Genomic DNA, 13,928 nt, shown 5'->3' with positions numbered 1-13,928 from the left:
TCTGTAGGACTCTTTATTTAGAGTTCAAAAACAGACAAAACTAGTGTATTTAGGGATGCATCCTTAGGTAATGAAAATGTTTAAAAAAAAAACAAGCAAGGAAGATGATTAACATAAAAGTCAGGACAGAGGTTCACTTCAGGGAGGGGGTGTGAGGAGAGGCCATGTGGGGGGCGCTGAGCTTTCCTGAGCTGGGTGGTAGTTACATGGGCATTTGCTTTATGATCTTTTTTTAAGTTTATTTATTAAGTTTATTTATTTTGACAGAGAGAGACAGAGAGAAAATGCAAGCAGGGAGGAGCAGAGAGAGAAAGAGAAAGAGAGAGAGAGAGAGAGAGACAGAGACAGAGACAGAGACAGAGGATCCCAAGCAGGTTCCGCACAGACAGTGCAGGGCTCTAACTCACAAACCATGAGATCACGACCTGAGCCGAAATCAAGAGTCGGACGCTTAACCGACTGAGCCCCCAGATGCCCGGCTCTGTAATAATTTAAGCTGTACCCTCACCGTGTACGTACTTTTCTATGCGTGTGTTATTTTCACAATTCAGAACAACAGCTTCACCCAAATCGCTCCACGAAGCAGAGCTCTCGGAGTTGATTTTACCAAAAGGCGAGACTCGAACGGTTTAGATTCGCCTTCTCTCTCCTTCCTCTTTCATCTGCAAATGGAGTTTCCATTCCTTCGTCCTCCTACATCCCAGGGGCGGGGATGCACACGTGTGCCCGCAGCCATTGCCAGGCCCTGATCCTACTCTGGGCAAGACGCCCCTTCAATCTGCCCCCTTTGTCCGGTCTGACCTCCGAAGCACTCCCCTTGGGCTTCCAGAACATCCAAAGACCAGGAGCAGGATTGTGCTTCCATTCCTCCCGCAGAGCCCGGCTGCAGACGGAGTGTTTTCCCCATTTACCCAACACCGTGCCTCTCCACCGAATGCAGACAGACAGTCAGCCAGCGCCAGCCGGGAGACGAGAGGCTGGGTGTCACGCCGGGAGACGGTGCTCTGCTCCGTGGGCCCGAGGCCCGGACCCATCTGTGACAACTGCCACGCCACAGCACCCTGCAGCCCTGGACTGCCTGCTGTGCGGAACCTCTCACTCCTGCTAATCCTATTTAACAGGAATTCTGGGACACAGCCACAGTTCTGCCTGGAAGTTCCCTTGGAAGAGCTATTGTTTTCAGCTCCAGTTAGGAAAAACTGATGCTTCCAGGGCAGATAGCAATGATTCAAAGCAACTTACGGGGCTGATTAGAAAGAGCCCCAGCCCAGGAGCCAGAAGGCCTGAGCTCCTGCCTATGTTTCCCTAGCACTTTCCACAGGCCTCACATCCTGCCCAGCTCACAGGGACAAATGTACGGAATGTATACGGGGTGGTTTAAAAACCATAATTGCTATAGAAATATAGGGGATTATTATTATTAATACGAAGGGCCAGTTTTTGCTACTAAACATACCATGGTTTTAAAAAAGAGATCACTCTCGGGGCGCCTGGGTGGCGCCGTCGGTTAAGCGTCCGACTTCAGCCAGGTCACGATCTCGCGGTCCGCGAGTTCGAGCCCCGCGTCGGGCTCTGGGCTGATGGCTCGGAGCCTGGAGCCTGTTTCCGATTCTGTGTCTCCCTCTCTCTCTCTTCCCCTCCCCCGTTCATGCTCTGTCTCTCTCTGTCCCAAAAATAAATAAACGTTGAAAAAAAAAAATTTTAAATAAAAAAGAGATCACTCTCAAAAAAAAAAAAAAAAAAGAAAGAAAGAAAGAAAGAAAGAAAGAAAGAAAAAGGAAAAGGGATCACTCTTGCTGAAGAACTAGGATCAATTTCGGCAAAAATCCAGTTATTGTGTGACTGCACCAAACTCACCCACTAAACCCACTCCTCTCCTGTGCCGGCAGTAAGGGCTCAGCTGCTAACAGGCTGCAAAGAGACCACAGCCCTTGAACCATGCGCTCGGAGGCCCAGCGCCTGACTCTGGCCTCACCAGCACTGTGCTCCACCCCCGGAGCTGTCTTTCCCAGGCTCCAGGCTGTTCGGCAGACAGAATGAAAACCAGGTGAAAGCGGAAGCGGCTGCCCACCCTGTTCTATTAAAAAAAAAAAAAAAAGCAACCCTCTTTCAGAAAGGGCATTGCACGTTTGGATGGTGCTGGATGCCAAGGGTTAAAGCACTTTCCAATTTCCAAGGACGACTTGGGTCCTGGTTTAACTTCTTTTGAGCCCATTTGAAAGAATCAGGAGAAAGAATCCCAAGCCCGCATGAAGCCCTTCGATAGAAGGGTGGCGTTGACCATTCCCAGTCTCTGCACGCCAGCCGCCAATGCTGGGGACAGAAGAGAGTGAAGATGAGGCCAGCTCCTCTTGGGACGTGCCCTCAGCAAGAGTGGGCTGATGTGGTCCCGTTGGCCGCCTCGAACTGTCTGTGAAGCTCAGGCTCCAGGGCCCCGACGCTTCTCAGCAGACCTGGTAACTGAAAGGCTGGGGACCCACCAAGCCTCCCAGGGCTGGTGGCCATGGTCAGAAAACACTCATCACGGCACAGGGGGAGTCAAGCCTAAAGACGGGCGGACAAGGAAGCGGCGTTCGCTTTCCGGGAACACTGGGGTGTAAGGAAGGGGCTGGAACCAACCTTCGCAAGGGCAACGTTTCATCACCCGCATCCCAGCGACTCGGACAGAGCAGCAGAGAGATGCTGCCCCCACTCACTCCCTGGCCATACCCCGAGCGCCTTGTTTTGTTTAACCATTTCAAAGTGTTTCCAAGATGATTAGCTCACTTTTTTATCCCCTGAGCAACCATGCAAGGTATGTAGGGCACCTCTCCCACTTTACAGATGGGGAAGGTGAGACACAGCCGCTGGGGAGCAGCCAACAGAGAGGCGTCCGCTCCGTCCTGACTCCCGGCCCAGCGAGCGCTCTTGCTGCCAAACTGGAGAGTCTTACGTTTCTCACATCCTGCGGCTGCTCTTCAGCCATCATGGGACCCCAGCTCCTCCATGAGAGCCCACCCCCAAAGCCCACTTTTTCATGAGGAATATTGGTCTATTAATCATTCCGTTATTAAACTTGCCATTTACGGTAACATTCTAAAGATTGAACAGACCTAATTTTTTGAGTCACCATTTCAGGTATCAGTTCAAGACGTGGACGCCAGTCAATGACACCTATGTAAGCTCCCGACCAAGAAGGGTGAGTGGGGAATGTCCCTTTTCTGGTGATTAAATGGCTTATCTATGTGTCAGAGCATTACAGCAATGGAATGGTATCCAGGTTACTGTGGTGTGTGAGGATTTCTCTCTCGCACCCCGACCCCCACACCACCCCCTAGAAACCATGGTGCCAGCCACACATCTCCCTGGAGCCCGGTCATAACCATGTGATGCCTGTCTGTGGAAATGACACTATCAGTCCGTTCTCCCAGGGGGTGAAGAGCCTGAATGTTTTCCAGCGGGGAATATTATGCGTCAGTAACCGTTTTCACGTCTTTTTCCTCTCACGTGAACCGGAGATGCGTTACCACACAAATGCACGCACACGTACAGAGACAGAAAGCAGAACGGCTAAAATGACAAAGCAAAACCAGAAGAAGAAACGAACAGCCATACACCCAGAAGGGAGATGCCGCCATCTTAAAACCGGAAGTGAGAGGCTTACTGTACTTTTACGTTTCATTTAGCTCTGAGTTCCCTGCAAGTCAAGGTGAAAACAGAAATACGATGGAGACACCTGGATGGCTCCATGGGTTAAGCATCTGGCTCTTGATGTGCGCTCAGGTCATGATCTCATGGTTCATGAGTTCGAGCCCTGTGTGGGACTCTGCACTCACAGCATGGGCCTACTTGGGATTCTTTCTCTCTCTGTCCCTCTCTCTCTGCCCCTCCCCGTCTTGAGCACACATATGCACACACACACTCTCTCTCTCAAAATAAATAAACTTAAAAAAAAAGAAATACATTGATTATATGGTTCTTGTGTGTGAAAAAAGAAAGTATTTACATTTATATTTCATCAATTCTTTGTCACCCACGATTTGGCATGAGTTTGAATGGGTGTTTTATGTATATGTTTTCTTCCCAAAGCACAGGATAGGTGAAGTCTAGTCAGGATACATGCTTTCTGAAAAAATATTGTGGGAAGTTGGATATGCTTTCGGGCCTGATGGAGAGAAAGATACGGAAACCCAGAATCTTCCTTACCTCCTCCAGTTTATCCATCCGTCCAACCAGTTTGGTAGTGACAGAATGCAGCTTCAGGAGATCCAGACCATAGAAGGCTCCTTCCAGCATGTCTATGATGGTGGAAAGCTATGGAACGTGAGTAGCAGGTTAGTCGAGGGCTGGGGTGTGACACCCAAGACGAGACTTCTCCTGTCAGACCCCCAAGCTGGAGGCTCAACAGAGAGGCCACTGGCCAGGAACGGAGAGGGGGGCTCTTGGAAACTGGCGTTTTGTAGGTGGGAAGTATTGTGCCCCCTGGAATACTCAGATAAGAAAATGGAAGAATCCAGGGGCGCCTGGGTGGCTCCGTCGGTTAAGCGTCTGACTTCAGATCAGGTCATGATCTAGTGGTTTGTGAGTTCGAGCCCCGCGTCAGGCTCTGTTTTGACAGCTCAGAGCCTGCTTCGGATTCTGTGTCTCCCTCTCTCTCTGCCCCTCCCCTGCTCATGCTCTGGTTCACTCTGTCTCAAAAATAAAATTTAAAAAAATTAAAAAAAAAAAAAAAAAGAATCCTAGAAGAACAAGTGAAACAAGTCTACACATCTTCACCCAATCGCTCAGACCCCTTTTCTTCTGTTAGGTGTATGCCTGCTTGTCTTTCCTCTTAGACGCTGAGCTCCTTGAAAGTGGTGCCTCATCTTTGTTTCCCCAAGATCTCTAGCACAGCACCTGGCCCACAAGAGGTGATCTATAAATACTCAACAAAGTGGCTCATAAACTTCGATGCCTTGAGGATGTGCTCCTAAAATACCCAACCTCGTTGTCTACCCTGGGAGATACCAACAGTTTTCCCTCAGCACTAAAACTAAACTAACCACGGGGTAAAAGAGGCCCCATGACCCATCTCTGCGATAGCATGCCATCGTAGGGCGCGAGCCTTCTCAGTGCTTTTAATGCTGTCCTTCCCGCCAGTACTCTGGGAGGACGGTGGCCGAATATCTGGTGACATCCAGGTCACCCAGAGCGCAGGCAAAGGGGCAGGTGAGAGACGCTTGAACCGGGCCTCCCTGCCGAGGACCAGTCCCTGGAAGAGTCTGCTGGACACCCTTCTGCGAGTTCTGTTCCCCACCCGTCTCCCAGCCTTGCTGGTAGAGGAAGAATTCCATGTCACGAGACACTTGTGTTCAGAAGCCCTCCTTCCTCCCCACCAGAGGAAAGTAGCTGAACTGGGGGTGACAGCCGCAAAAAGGCATCTTGTTGGCACGCACTGGGATGATTTTCTGAGTGGCTCCCAATAGAAAATTTTGCCTGCTGCTGTTCCAGAAGCCCCCAGGAGTCCAATCCTGTAACTGGGTGGTTCAGAGAGCGGCTTGATGGTGGGGCTGCGGCTCTGAGGCACACCGGATCCCGGGGCAGGATGTTAAAGCACTGTCCTGCTAACCCCCGCTCTGCGAGAAGGGCATCCATGACCGCCAGCTACCGAGTGCGTACCAGGCACGGGCACAGAGGCAGCTCTTCACGTTGGTCATTCACGAACAGGACGCGTGTCTACTGACCCTGACTGCGTATCAGGCACCGTGCCGAGTACTCCATAGGGTCATCCATCGGTTCCCAAAGCAACCCCCCAAAGCAGACGTTGTTATCCCCACTTGCTACTCAAGGAGACCAAGGTCGGGCAAGGCAGTTAGGCACCTTGAGTAGGATTACACGGCAAAGAATAGCGGAGCAACAATCTGAACCCAAGTCTGTGTGACTGCAAAACCAGGCCCAGGCCACCGCTCCCCCCTGCCGCCCCCCACTGCAATGAAGCGGGGAGGGCAGAGATCGGACAAAGCCCTCAGCCCACCCCTGCAGCAGCCTCAGGCAGGCCTGAGCTTCCCCCCCTCCCCCCACCCAGACCAGGATCACAGTCTGATGCCGACCTACAGCCGGCCCCAGGCCCCTCCTACCCTGGGTCACCCCGGGCCCGCGGGCTGAGGACTGACGGGTTCGCCCCTCCTCGTCTCTCGCCTCTTTAGGGTGCGTGCTGGGCTGACAGTAAATCGTGGCAACAGCTCTCCGGGAGAAGAACACTGAGTTCTTCTGGCCCCCGGGCCTGGCAGTGCCTCCCAGGCCCAGCCTCCCTGGCTCCATAGGGAGAGGCAGGCACACTTTGCTGTCAGCATCCCCTTTAGACGTCGGATTGCGAACGACCGCTTTGTCACATGACCAGCCTTGGACACACACAGTACTCCAGATGCCAGGGCCTGACCTTTACAGGCTAAGACACGTCCCATTTACTCAAAGGCCTTACAATCCCTGCAACAGCTTCTGCCAGAGGCCTGGGTCCCGAAGGCGTCCTCCCACCCCTGGCCTCGCCCCCACACCAGGTCCTTACCTTCAAGTCCCGGCTGTCTGCCGCCCGCAGCTTCTGGAGCCGAAAGTCTCCCTCACAGGGATTGAGGGCCGACGGGGGTGCGACACAGGCACATTTGCAGGACGAGCCCGAGGTGATGGTTTCCACCGTGTAGAAGTCTTCCTTCCTGGAGGTCCCCTCGTTGACCCTCTGACAGGCGTCTCGGCCCAGGGGTCTCACCACGCACTTGCACTGACAGTCTGAGCCCTCAGACACAGCCTTGACCTTGTCATAGTCTCCCAGCAACTAGACAACAGAGATAAAGCAAGAAAGGGCTGGGTGTGCAAATACAGGCGCCTATCAGCCCAGCACCTAGGAAGGCTCTCCACTCACCCTGTTGAATGTCCTGCACTAGCCCAAGACCTCAGACAACTCTGAACTGTGGAGAGAAGAGGTCATCAGAACACAATTTGCTGACTCTGAAATTTCCTTGAAGGCACGAGGAGTTCAGCTCTCTTCATTTGTCTTGGAAAGCTGTGTGCTTCTCAGGGGGCCTTAGCCTTTCATCATTTCAAGGAAAAAAACAAATGAGCCCCATCATTCTTCCAACGGCCCTTGCCTTAGCGGACATCCAGATTTAGATTAAAAAAGAAAAAGGAGAAGGGGCTAAAGGGAGGATTGGAAAGCTGATATTCCAATCTGAAGGCTACTTGCTTTGATCCTTGTTCACTCAGTGACCACATACTGAATGCCCATTCGGGGCTGTGCCAGGTAAACAGACGGGCCAGAGAGCCCACCCACGGGAGCTCTCCGTGCAGGAGGCACACAGATCACAGCCATGCCAGGTAAAGGGTGGCAAGTGCCCTGACGTGATGATGCAGGGCAGTCGGGGGGGAGGGGGCGCCCAACCTGGCGAGAGGGGCTCCGGCCAAGCATCAGAGGAGACTTCCTGGAGGAAGTGGTATTTGATCTGGCCCTCGAAAGACGGCTTCAGTTTGGAAAAAGAGAGGCTGAGTAAGGTTTACGCAGCCTAGGGATTCATTTGGCTCCTTGAACAGCTTCTGAACCCAAACCCTAGGCCAAAGCCAGGAGAGCAAACTGGCAGTGGTTGCTGCTTCTACGATGCTAAACATTTCCTTCTGAGCCCTGGCCCCTGCCAGCCTCCCCAGGCTGGAAATCACACAGCAGCAGCAGCAGGCTTTCTGGAGCCACCATTCTGGGCACTTGCTCGGGGTGGGGGTGGGGGGGAAGCCTCCTTCCTCCTCTGCACAGATCCCGCATCCCCAAAGCCACAGGGGCCCCCAAAGCCTTTCTAGGCACCGGGAAGGGTTCCCTTCACTTGCCTAATGACCTCGGCAGGCAGGCAGAGACCTAGCTGGAGTGGAAATGTTCCTGGGATGCTGTCTGGGGGGGGGGCGGGGGGGGGAGGGAGAAGGCTTGTAATGTTTTTCTTGCAAAGGCTGGGTTTCTTCTAACACTAATATTTGCTTTAGAGCTGTTGTCAAATACAGAATGGCGCAGCGGGCTAAGGGGTAGCAGTGTAGGGTGACTGAAGCGGCCGGTCCTCAGGGGCTGACAGTAAATCGTGGCTGTCTGCTCTCTGAGACTCTGCCTAGATTCCTGCCGGAGCCCGCGCCGAGGCCCCGGGTGGATTCCTTCCTTTCAGACTCCGGTTTCAAGAACACTTGTGGATGGTCCTCCAGAGCCCCAACATGAAGGGTTTTCATGTCCTTTCGGTTTAGGGGACAATGAGAGGTTATGGGTAGCTCTAGGGATAGATAGCAGCCTAACTTCCCGAGGAAGGGGAACTGATTGTTCTTCCCCCGGGAAGGAGACAGGACCCAGAGCAAAGGCTTCTCCAGATGCAGCCATCCCTCATCTTGAGGATGACGGCAACTCCCACCACATGTCATCATGCTGAACGGAACACTCCAGAGAACTGTCCCTTCCAGTCACCTGGGCTGCAGATTGTCAGAAGACCTGGCTCTACCCACCTGGAGCTACAGCCGGGGAACCAGGGTATGTGTGACCATCGAGTCAGGTAAAGCGAGCCAAGTACTTTGTAAAGGGGCACTTGACCAAGCCAGTCCCTATCAGCTGTCACTCACCCCCCACTGACCACGCGCCAGAGGTGAGTGGGTCTGCATTTCCACCCTGCCTTCACCAACACACACCGCCCCTCTGCGCGGGGCCACCTGCCACGCGTCACACCTGCAGCTGCTGCTGGGTCTCGACCCCGCTTCTCCCTGGTGGGTGTCTCACTCCGGCCCGTCAAGTGTCTCCTCCTGGGGCAGCCGTCCGCCCGCCCCAGTCCAACGTGCCCGCCTGTTGTCACATTCCAATTCCCACGAACAGCCACACAGGCAAGACACGACCACACTTTCGCAACCCTTGAGCTAGAAACTAGGTCTGGATTATTATTGTCCGTTTACGTCCCTCTTTCCAGGGAGCTGCGCGGAGTCTTCCCTTCCTTCTCTCCTTTCTCCCGATTCGGTAACCCTGAAGTACCCGTCCGTCCCCGGAGAAACGCAGCGAGGAGGGCACCGCGCACGCCCCTCCCTCCGGGAACGGGGCGCAGCGGCCGGCCGCACGCCAGCGACGACGGCCACCTCCGGTCCCCCCTCCACCCAGCGCCCCGGCCCGGGGGTGGCCAGGGCCCGCCGCCTACCTGCGACAAAACGTTCTCCTGGTTGTCCGCCTCGTTCTGCAGGGTCTCGTCCTCCGTGGGCGCCACCGTCGGCGCGTCCGGCGGCTCGCTCGTGCCGGCGGGGGTCACGGTGGCCCCCCACTGGGCCCGGGCCACCACCAGAGCGCCGCAGACGACCAGCAGCAGGGGCTTGGCCATGAGGGACGCGGGCAGAGGGGCTGCGCCCGGGGGAGAGCGGCGGGCTCGGGCTGCGGGCTGGCACTGAGGCGGAGGGCGGCGCGGCCGCGGCCCGGGAGTGGCCGCTCAGAGCGCCTGCTGACGCTGGGCGCGGCTGAGCGCGGCGGGAGGGTGCGCCCCCGAGCCCCGGCGCATGTCCTCCCCGGCGCGAGCGGCCGCGACTGTGCGGCCCCGGCCGAGAGCCGGGCGCGGGGCGGGGGCGCGGGGCGGCGCGGGGCGGGGGGGGGGGGGGGGGGGAGAGGGGGCGGGGGGCGGGGAGCGGCGGCGCCGGGAGCGAGCGCGGCGTCCGCCCGGGGGCTCAGGTGGCAGGCGGGGCGCCGGGGGGCGGGGCGGCGCGGAGGGAGGGAGGGGGAGAGGGCGGGGGCGGGGCCTCCATTGTGCGCGCGGCCCGCCCCTCCCGGCCCCGCTCGGCGCCCCCGTGGCCGCCGCGCGCGCGCCCCCCCCCCATCACGCTCCCCGCACTCCCGCCCCGGTGAAGTCTGGGGTCCCCCGTGCGGTTCCGGCCCGCGGCCGCGCGCCCCCCCGCCCCCCCTCGAGCGGGAGGTAGGCAGGCAGCGGGCGCTCGCTGCGAGCCCGAGCCCCTGTCCTCCGCGCGCTCCTTTTATCGCCCCCCGGGGAGAAGGAGCCTTGCTCTCGGCGTCTCTCTTCCCGGACTCGGCTCGCAGCGCGAGCTCCGGCAGCTTTGAACTTAGCGCCACTGGTAGCCTGCCTGCCCGCCGCCGCGTCACACCCTGGCAATACCTCCACCCAGAGGATGGCCGTTGAACTCCCTGCCGGAGTGGGTCCTGGTTTGTGCGACTATCGAATACGAAGACCGCGACTGTCAATCGCGGACGCTCTGCGGGTCCCCGTGGGGGAAGCGGCTGCCCGAGAAGCCGATGATTGTCCAAGGGAACAGCTCTTAGCTAGCTTCCTGCTTTGGGACAGGTGTCAGAGTCTGTCGCTACGTGATCCCCAAGAGGGCGTCCACTTTCAACAGCGTACGATTATGTTACAGTGTCCCATAATTAGTGTCTCTTTGGGGGGCGCCTGGGTGGCCCAGTCGGTTGAGCGGGGGACTTCAGCTCAGGCCATGATCTCACCGTGAGTTCGAGCCCCGCATGGCGCCCCTCAGGGCTCGCTGCTGGCAGCGCAGAGCCGGTTTTGGATCCTCTGTTCCCCCCTCCACCAACACTCTGGATCCTTTGTCCTCTCTCTCTGCTCCCCCCCGCTCATCCCCCCTCTCAAAAATAAACATTTAAAAAATTTAGTCTCCCTTTTGTGAACCTACTGTAAAGATTTCAAGGAAAGGCACAGTGCCTTCCGGGACAACTGTCATCCTGAAAATATTGAACAGAACCAGACCCCTTCCAAGATGTGAAAGGTGTCAGTATGCGTCTGGGGAAGTACAAACACCTTGCCTCTCACGCTAAGGAATAAGTTGCAATAGTCAAAGTCATAAACTAAGGAGCTTCAGCTCATGTAAGTGATGATAGTTGACAGACATATAATGATTGTCTTTATTAATGTTTAAATAGGGTTTTGTTTTGTTTTGTTTTTGTTTTTGTTTTGTAATCTCAGTTTGTGGACAAAAGTCCAAGGTTCTGGGTGTCTGGGCCTGTGGAAACCTCTCTCTCGCACAAACACACACATACACATGCAAAGTACTCTGTGTGAGCTAGCAAATGTTTTCTGAAACTAGACGGTAGTAAACATCCATAAAATATAGTTTTCGGGGCGCCTGGGTGGCGCAGTCGGTTGAGCGTCCGACTTGAGCCAGGTCACGATCTCGCGGTCCGTGAGTTCGAGCCCCGCGTCGGGCTCTGGGCTGATGGCTCGGAGCCTGGAGCCTGTTTCCGATTCTGTGTCTCCCCCTCTCTCTGCCCCTCCCCCGTTCATGCTCTGTCTCTGTCCCAAAAATAAATAAAAAACGTTGAAAAAAAATTAAAAAAAAAAAAACATAGCTGTCCTTTCCAGCTATGTTCTTCTTTTTTTTTTAATCCAAGTACAGACGTTTACATTTTTTCCCACTGATTATCATTTTTTAATGATATATTAAAAAATTAAAAAATGATATAAAAAAATTAAAAAATATTTTAATTAAAAAATTAAAAAAACTGAAGTTTTCAAATTCAGTTCGAATAAGTGTCGAATGTTGGCTAAGCGCAAGACAACAAACTAGGTTGCTAGATCTTTAATGGGAAGATAAGAATGTCCGTGTTTTCCAGAAGGGGTAGGGTGGAAGTGAGGGGGTAAGCAGAACAAGGGCTCGAGTTGTAAAGCAGGATGAGAGCATTGGCCAAGGGCGTTCAAGGAGTTATAGGCCACGTGTCGTTGAAAGGTCAGGGCTTCGTGGAAGAGTGACGCTGGAGGTGTCTGGGTGTATGGAAAGGCTTCAAGGGAGAAGATAAGCCAACAAGATATAGGCAAGAAAGAGAGGGCATTGTGGGCAGAGACACAAGCCTGAAGCGGATATTCAGATCTCAGACTGCTCGCTTCTCAGGGAGACCTTCCTGACTCCACCACCAGGGCCATTCCTACCTTGTATTCTCCCGTAGCACCTGTACCTTTGCCCCGCAGCATTATGGGAATTACATTTTTCTACTCCTTCGTGGATTGCTTCAGTCACGCCTGTCTTCTCCACTGGAATGTAACCTCCATGAGGGCACGGCTTCCGTCCGGGTTTGTTCACCATTACAGCCCCAGAGGTTAGCCAAGTGCCCGGAACAAAGTAGACACTTCGCAAAACTGGTTGGATGAATGGGGTCTACAAACAGTCCGGGTGGACACATCCCAGGTACTTTCGCAAAGACGGCCTTTGTATCTATTAGCGTGCATTTGACCGCAAGTCACAGAAAATCAACGGTGGCTTAATCACATATGCATTTATTTTTCTGTCATTCTAAGAAGACTGGAAGTTGGCCATTTTAAATTTAGTTCAGCAGCTCAATGATGTCATCAAGGACCCATGCTCTTTCTGTTTTCCCAACTATTATTCTTAGGGTATTGGCTTTTGTACTTAATCACGCGTGGTAGAGGCCAGTCCTCGATACCCCTCTGCCATTCTCTTTGGCCAGATACTCAATTCCCCAATCTTTCTTGCAGCTAGGGGCAGCCACGTGATTCACTTCTGGTCAATAGAATAAAATAAACCTACAGAGACTAGAAAAGATATGTGGCCTCCTGATAAAAGAAACAAATTAGAGAGAGGAGCTTTCTGGTGCCCCCGTTTCTTGTGTTAGATTGTAGTCATGATGCCTGGAGCTGTGGCAGCCATCTCACGACCATGAGGCCTTTCTCCTATTGAACTGAAACAGATCTCCTTTGAAAGTTTCTTTTTCAGTTCAGTCCTGGGGCACCCGGGTGGCTCAGTCGGTTAAGGGTCCACCTCTTGATCTCAGCTCAGGTCTTGATCTTGGGGTCATGAGTTCAAGCCACGCATTGGGCCCCATGTGGGGCCCCATGCTGGGTATGGAGCCTACTCAAAAATAAAATAAAGCTCAAGCTGTCTGGGTGGCTTGGCCGGTTGAACATCTGACTCTTGATTTCTGCCCAGGTCATGATCCCAAGGTCAAGGGGTTAAGTCCCAGGTCAGGCTGTGTGCTGAGTGAGGAGCCTGCTTGAGATTCTCTCTCTCTCCCTCTGCCCCTCTCCCCTTCTCCTCCTCTCCCTCTCTCCTTCTCTTCCCCACCCCACCAGCTCTAAAAAACAAAAATTATTTTTAATTTTTAATTAAAATGAAGTTCAGTCCCATGGTCATACACAGAACACATCTAAGACCTTTCCCACGAGAGAGTTTTTCTTTCACTTAAATATAGAAGCTAAGTACCTTCTGGATCTCCTTCTTTCTCAAGCTAACTAACCAGATAACTAACTCACATTATATATTCATTTTATTCACCTGTTTCTCAGACCACATGGTCTTTTGGATCCCCTATTATTCCAGTTTTTTTTTTCTCTAGAGAGGTTTGAGTAGATGTTACAGCATATTGAAACCATTTTTTCTCTTTTTCCAAGCACTGTTAGTTTATTACTGTAACCCAAGATTGACTTTGCCTTTTTGGCATTACATTGCACCAATGATTCACATTAATTTATTTTTTTAATATAGTTTTTTTCCCTTTTCTTTTTGTTTTTAACATGAAGTTTATACTGGTTTCCTCCATCCTGTCCTTTCCAGCTATGTTCTTTTTTTTTTTTTTTTAATCCAAGTACAGACGTTTACATTTTTTCCCACTGATTATCATGAAGCTTTTGGCCCATCTTTTCACCCTGTTGAAATCTTGTCTAAGTTTTCCAGATTAAATAAGCACGATTTCTGTCTTAACTCAAATCATTAATGTATTAAGTCATAGTCATTCGAATACAGCTAGATTCTAGAGCCCTATACCCATAGAAAAAGTATTTCCTTATTGATATTACGTCCTTTGGTGTGTGATTGCTTGGGTAGTCGGAGGTGCTGGTGCCTAGCCCCCAGGGCTTCCTCACATCTACAAGCGTTTCTCGAGAGACTTTTAGCACCTGCCTTTCAGAAATCAAGACACTGCCCATGGTGTTCCTTCCACCTGCCGGTCTGATAGCCTG

General features: G+C 53.2%; 1 protein-coding gene across 3 annotated transcripts in view; it reads right to left on the bottom strand.

The window, feature by feature from the left end:
- Window positions 1-9,549, bottom strand: part of OLFML2B (olfactomedin like 2B) — a 37,221-nt gene extending 27,672 nt beyond the window's left edge. For 2 of the 3 annotated variants that reach the window (XM_047840336.1, XM_047840338.1), the window contains exons 1-3: window positions 9,150-9,549; window positions 6,524-6,787; window positions 4,186-4,293 (exon numbers count right to left, since the gene is read on the bottom strand). In XM_047840336.1, coding sequence (XP_047696292.1) covers window positions 4,186-4,293; window positions 6,524-6,787; window positions 9,150-9,326 — 549 coding nt within the window. In that variant the 5' untranslated portion in view covers window positions 9,327-9,549. The remainder of the gene's footprint in view (window positions 1-4,185; window positions 4,294-6,523; window positions 6,788-9,149) is intronic. The other variant, XM_047840339.1, reaches the window with a different exon arrangement.
- Between the last annotated feature and the right edge of the window lie 4,379 nt (window positions 9,550-13,928).

This window comes from Prionailurus viverrinus, chromosome F1 (assembly GCF_022837055.1).
Source record: "Prionailurus viverrinus isolate Anna chromosome F1, UM_Priviv_1.0, whole genome shotgun sequence".
Taxonomy (NCBI): domain Eukaryota; kingdom Metazoa; phylum Chordata; class Mammalia; order Carnivora; family Felidae; genus Prionailurus; species Prionailurus viverrinus.
The sequence above is the reverse complement of the archived record's forward strand: the minus strand, read 5'-3'. Positions and strand labels throughout refer to the sequence as shown.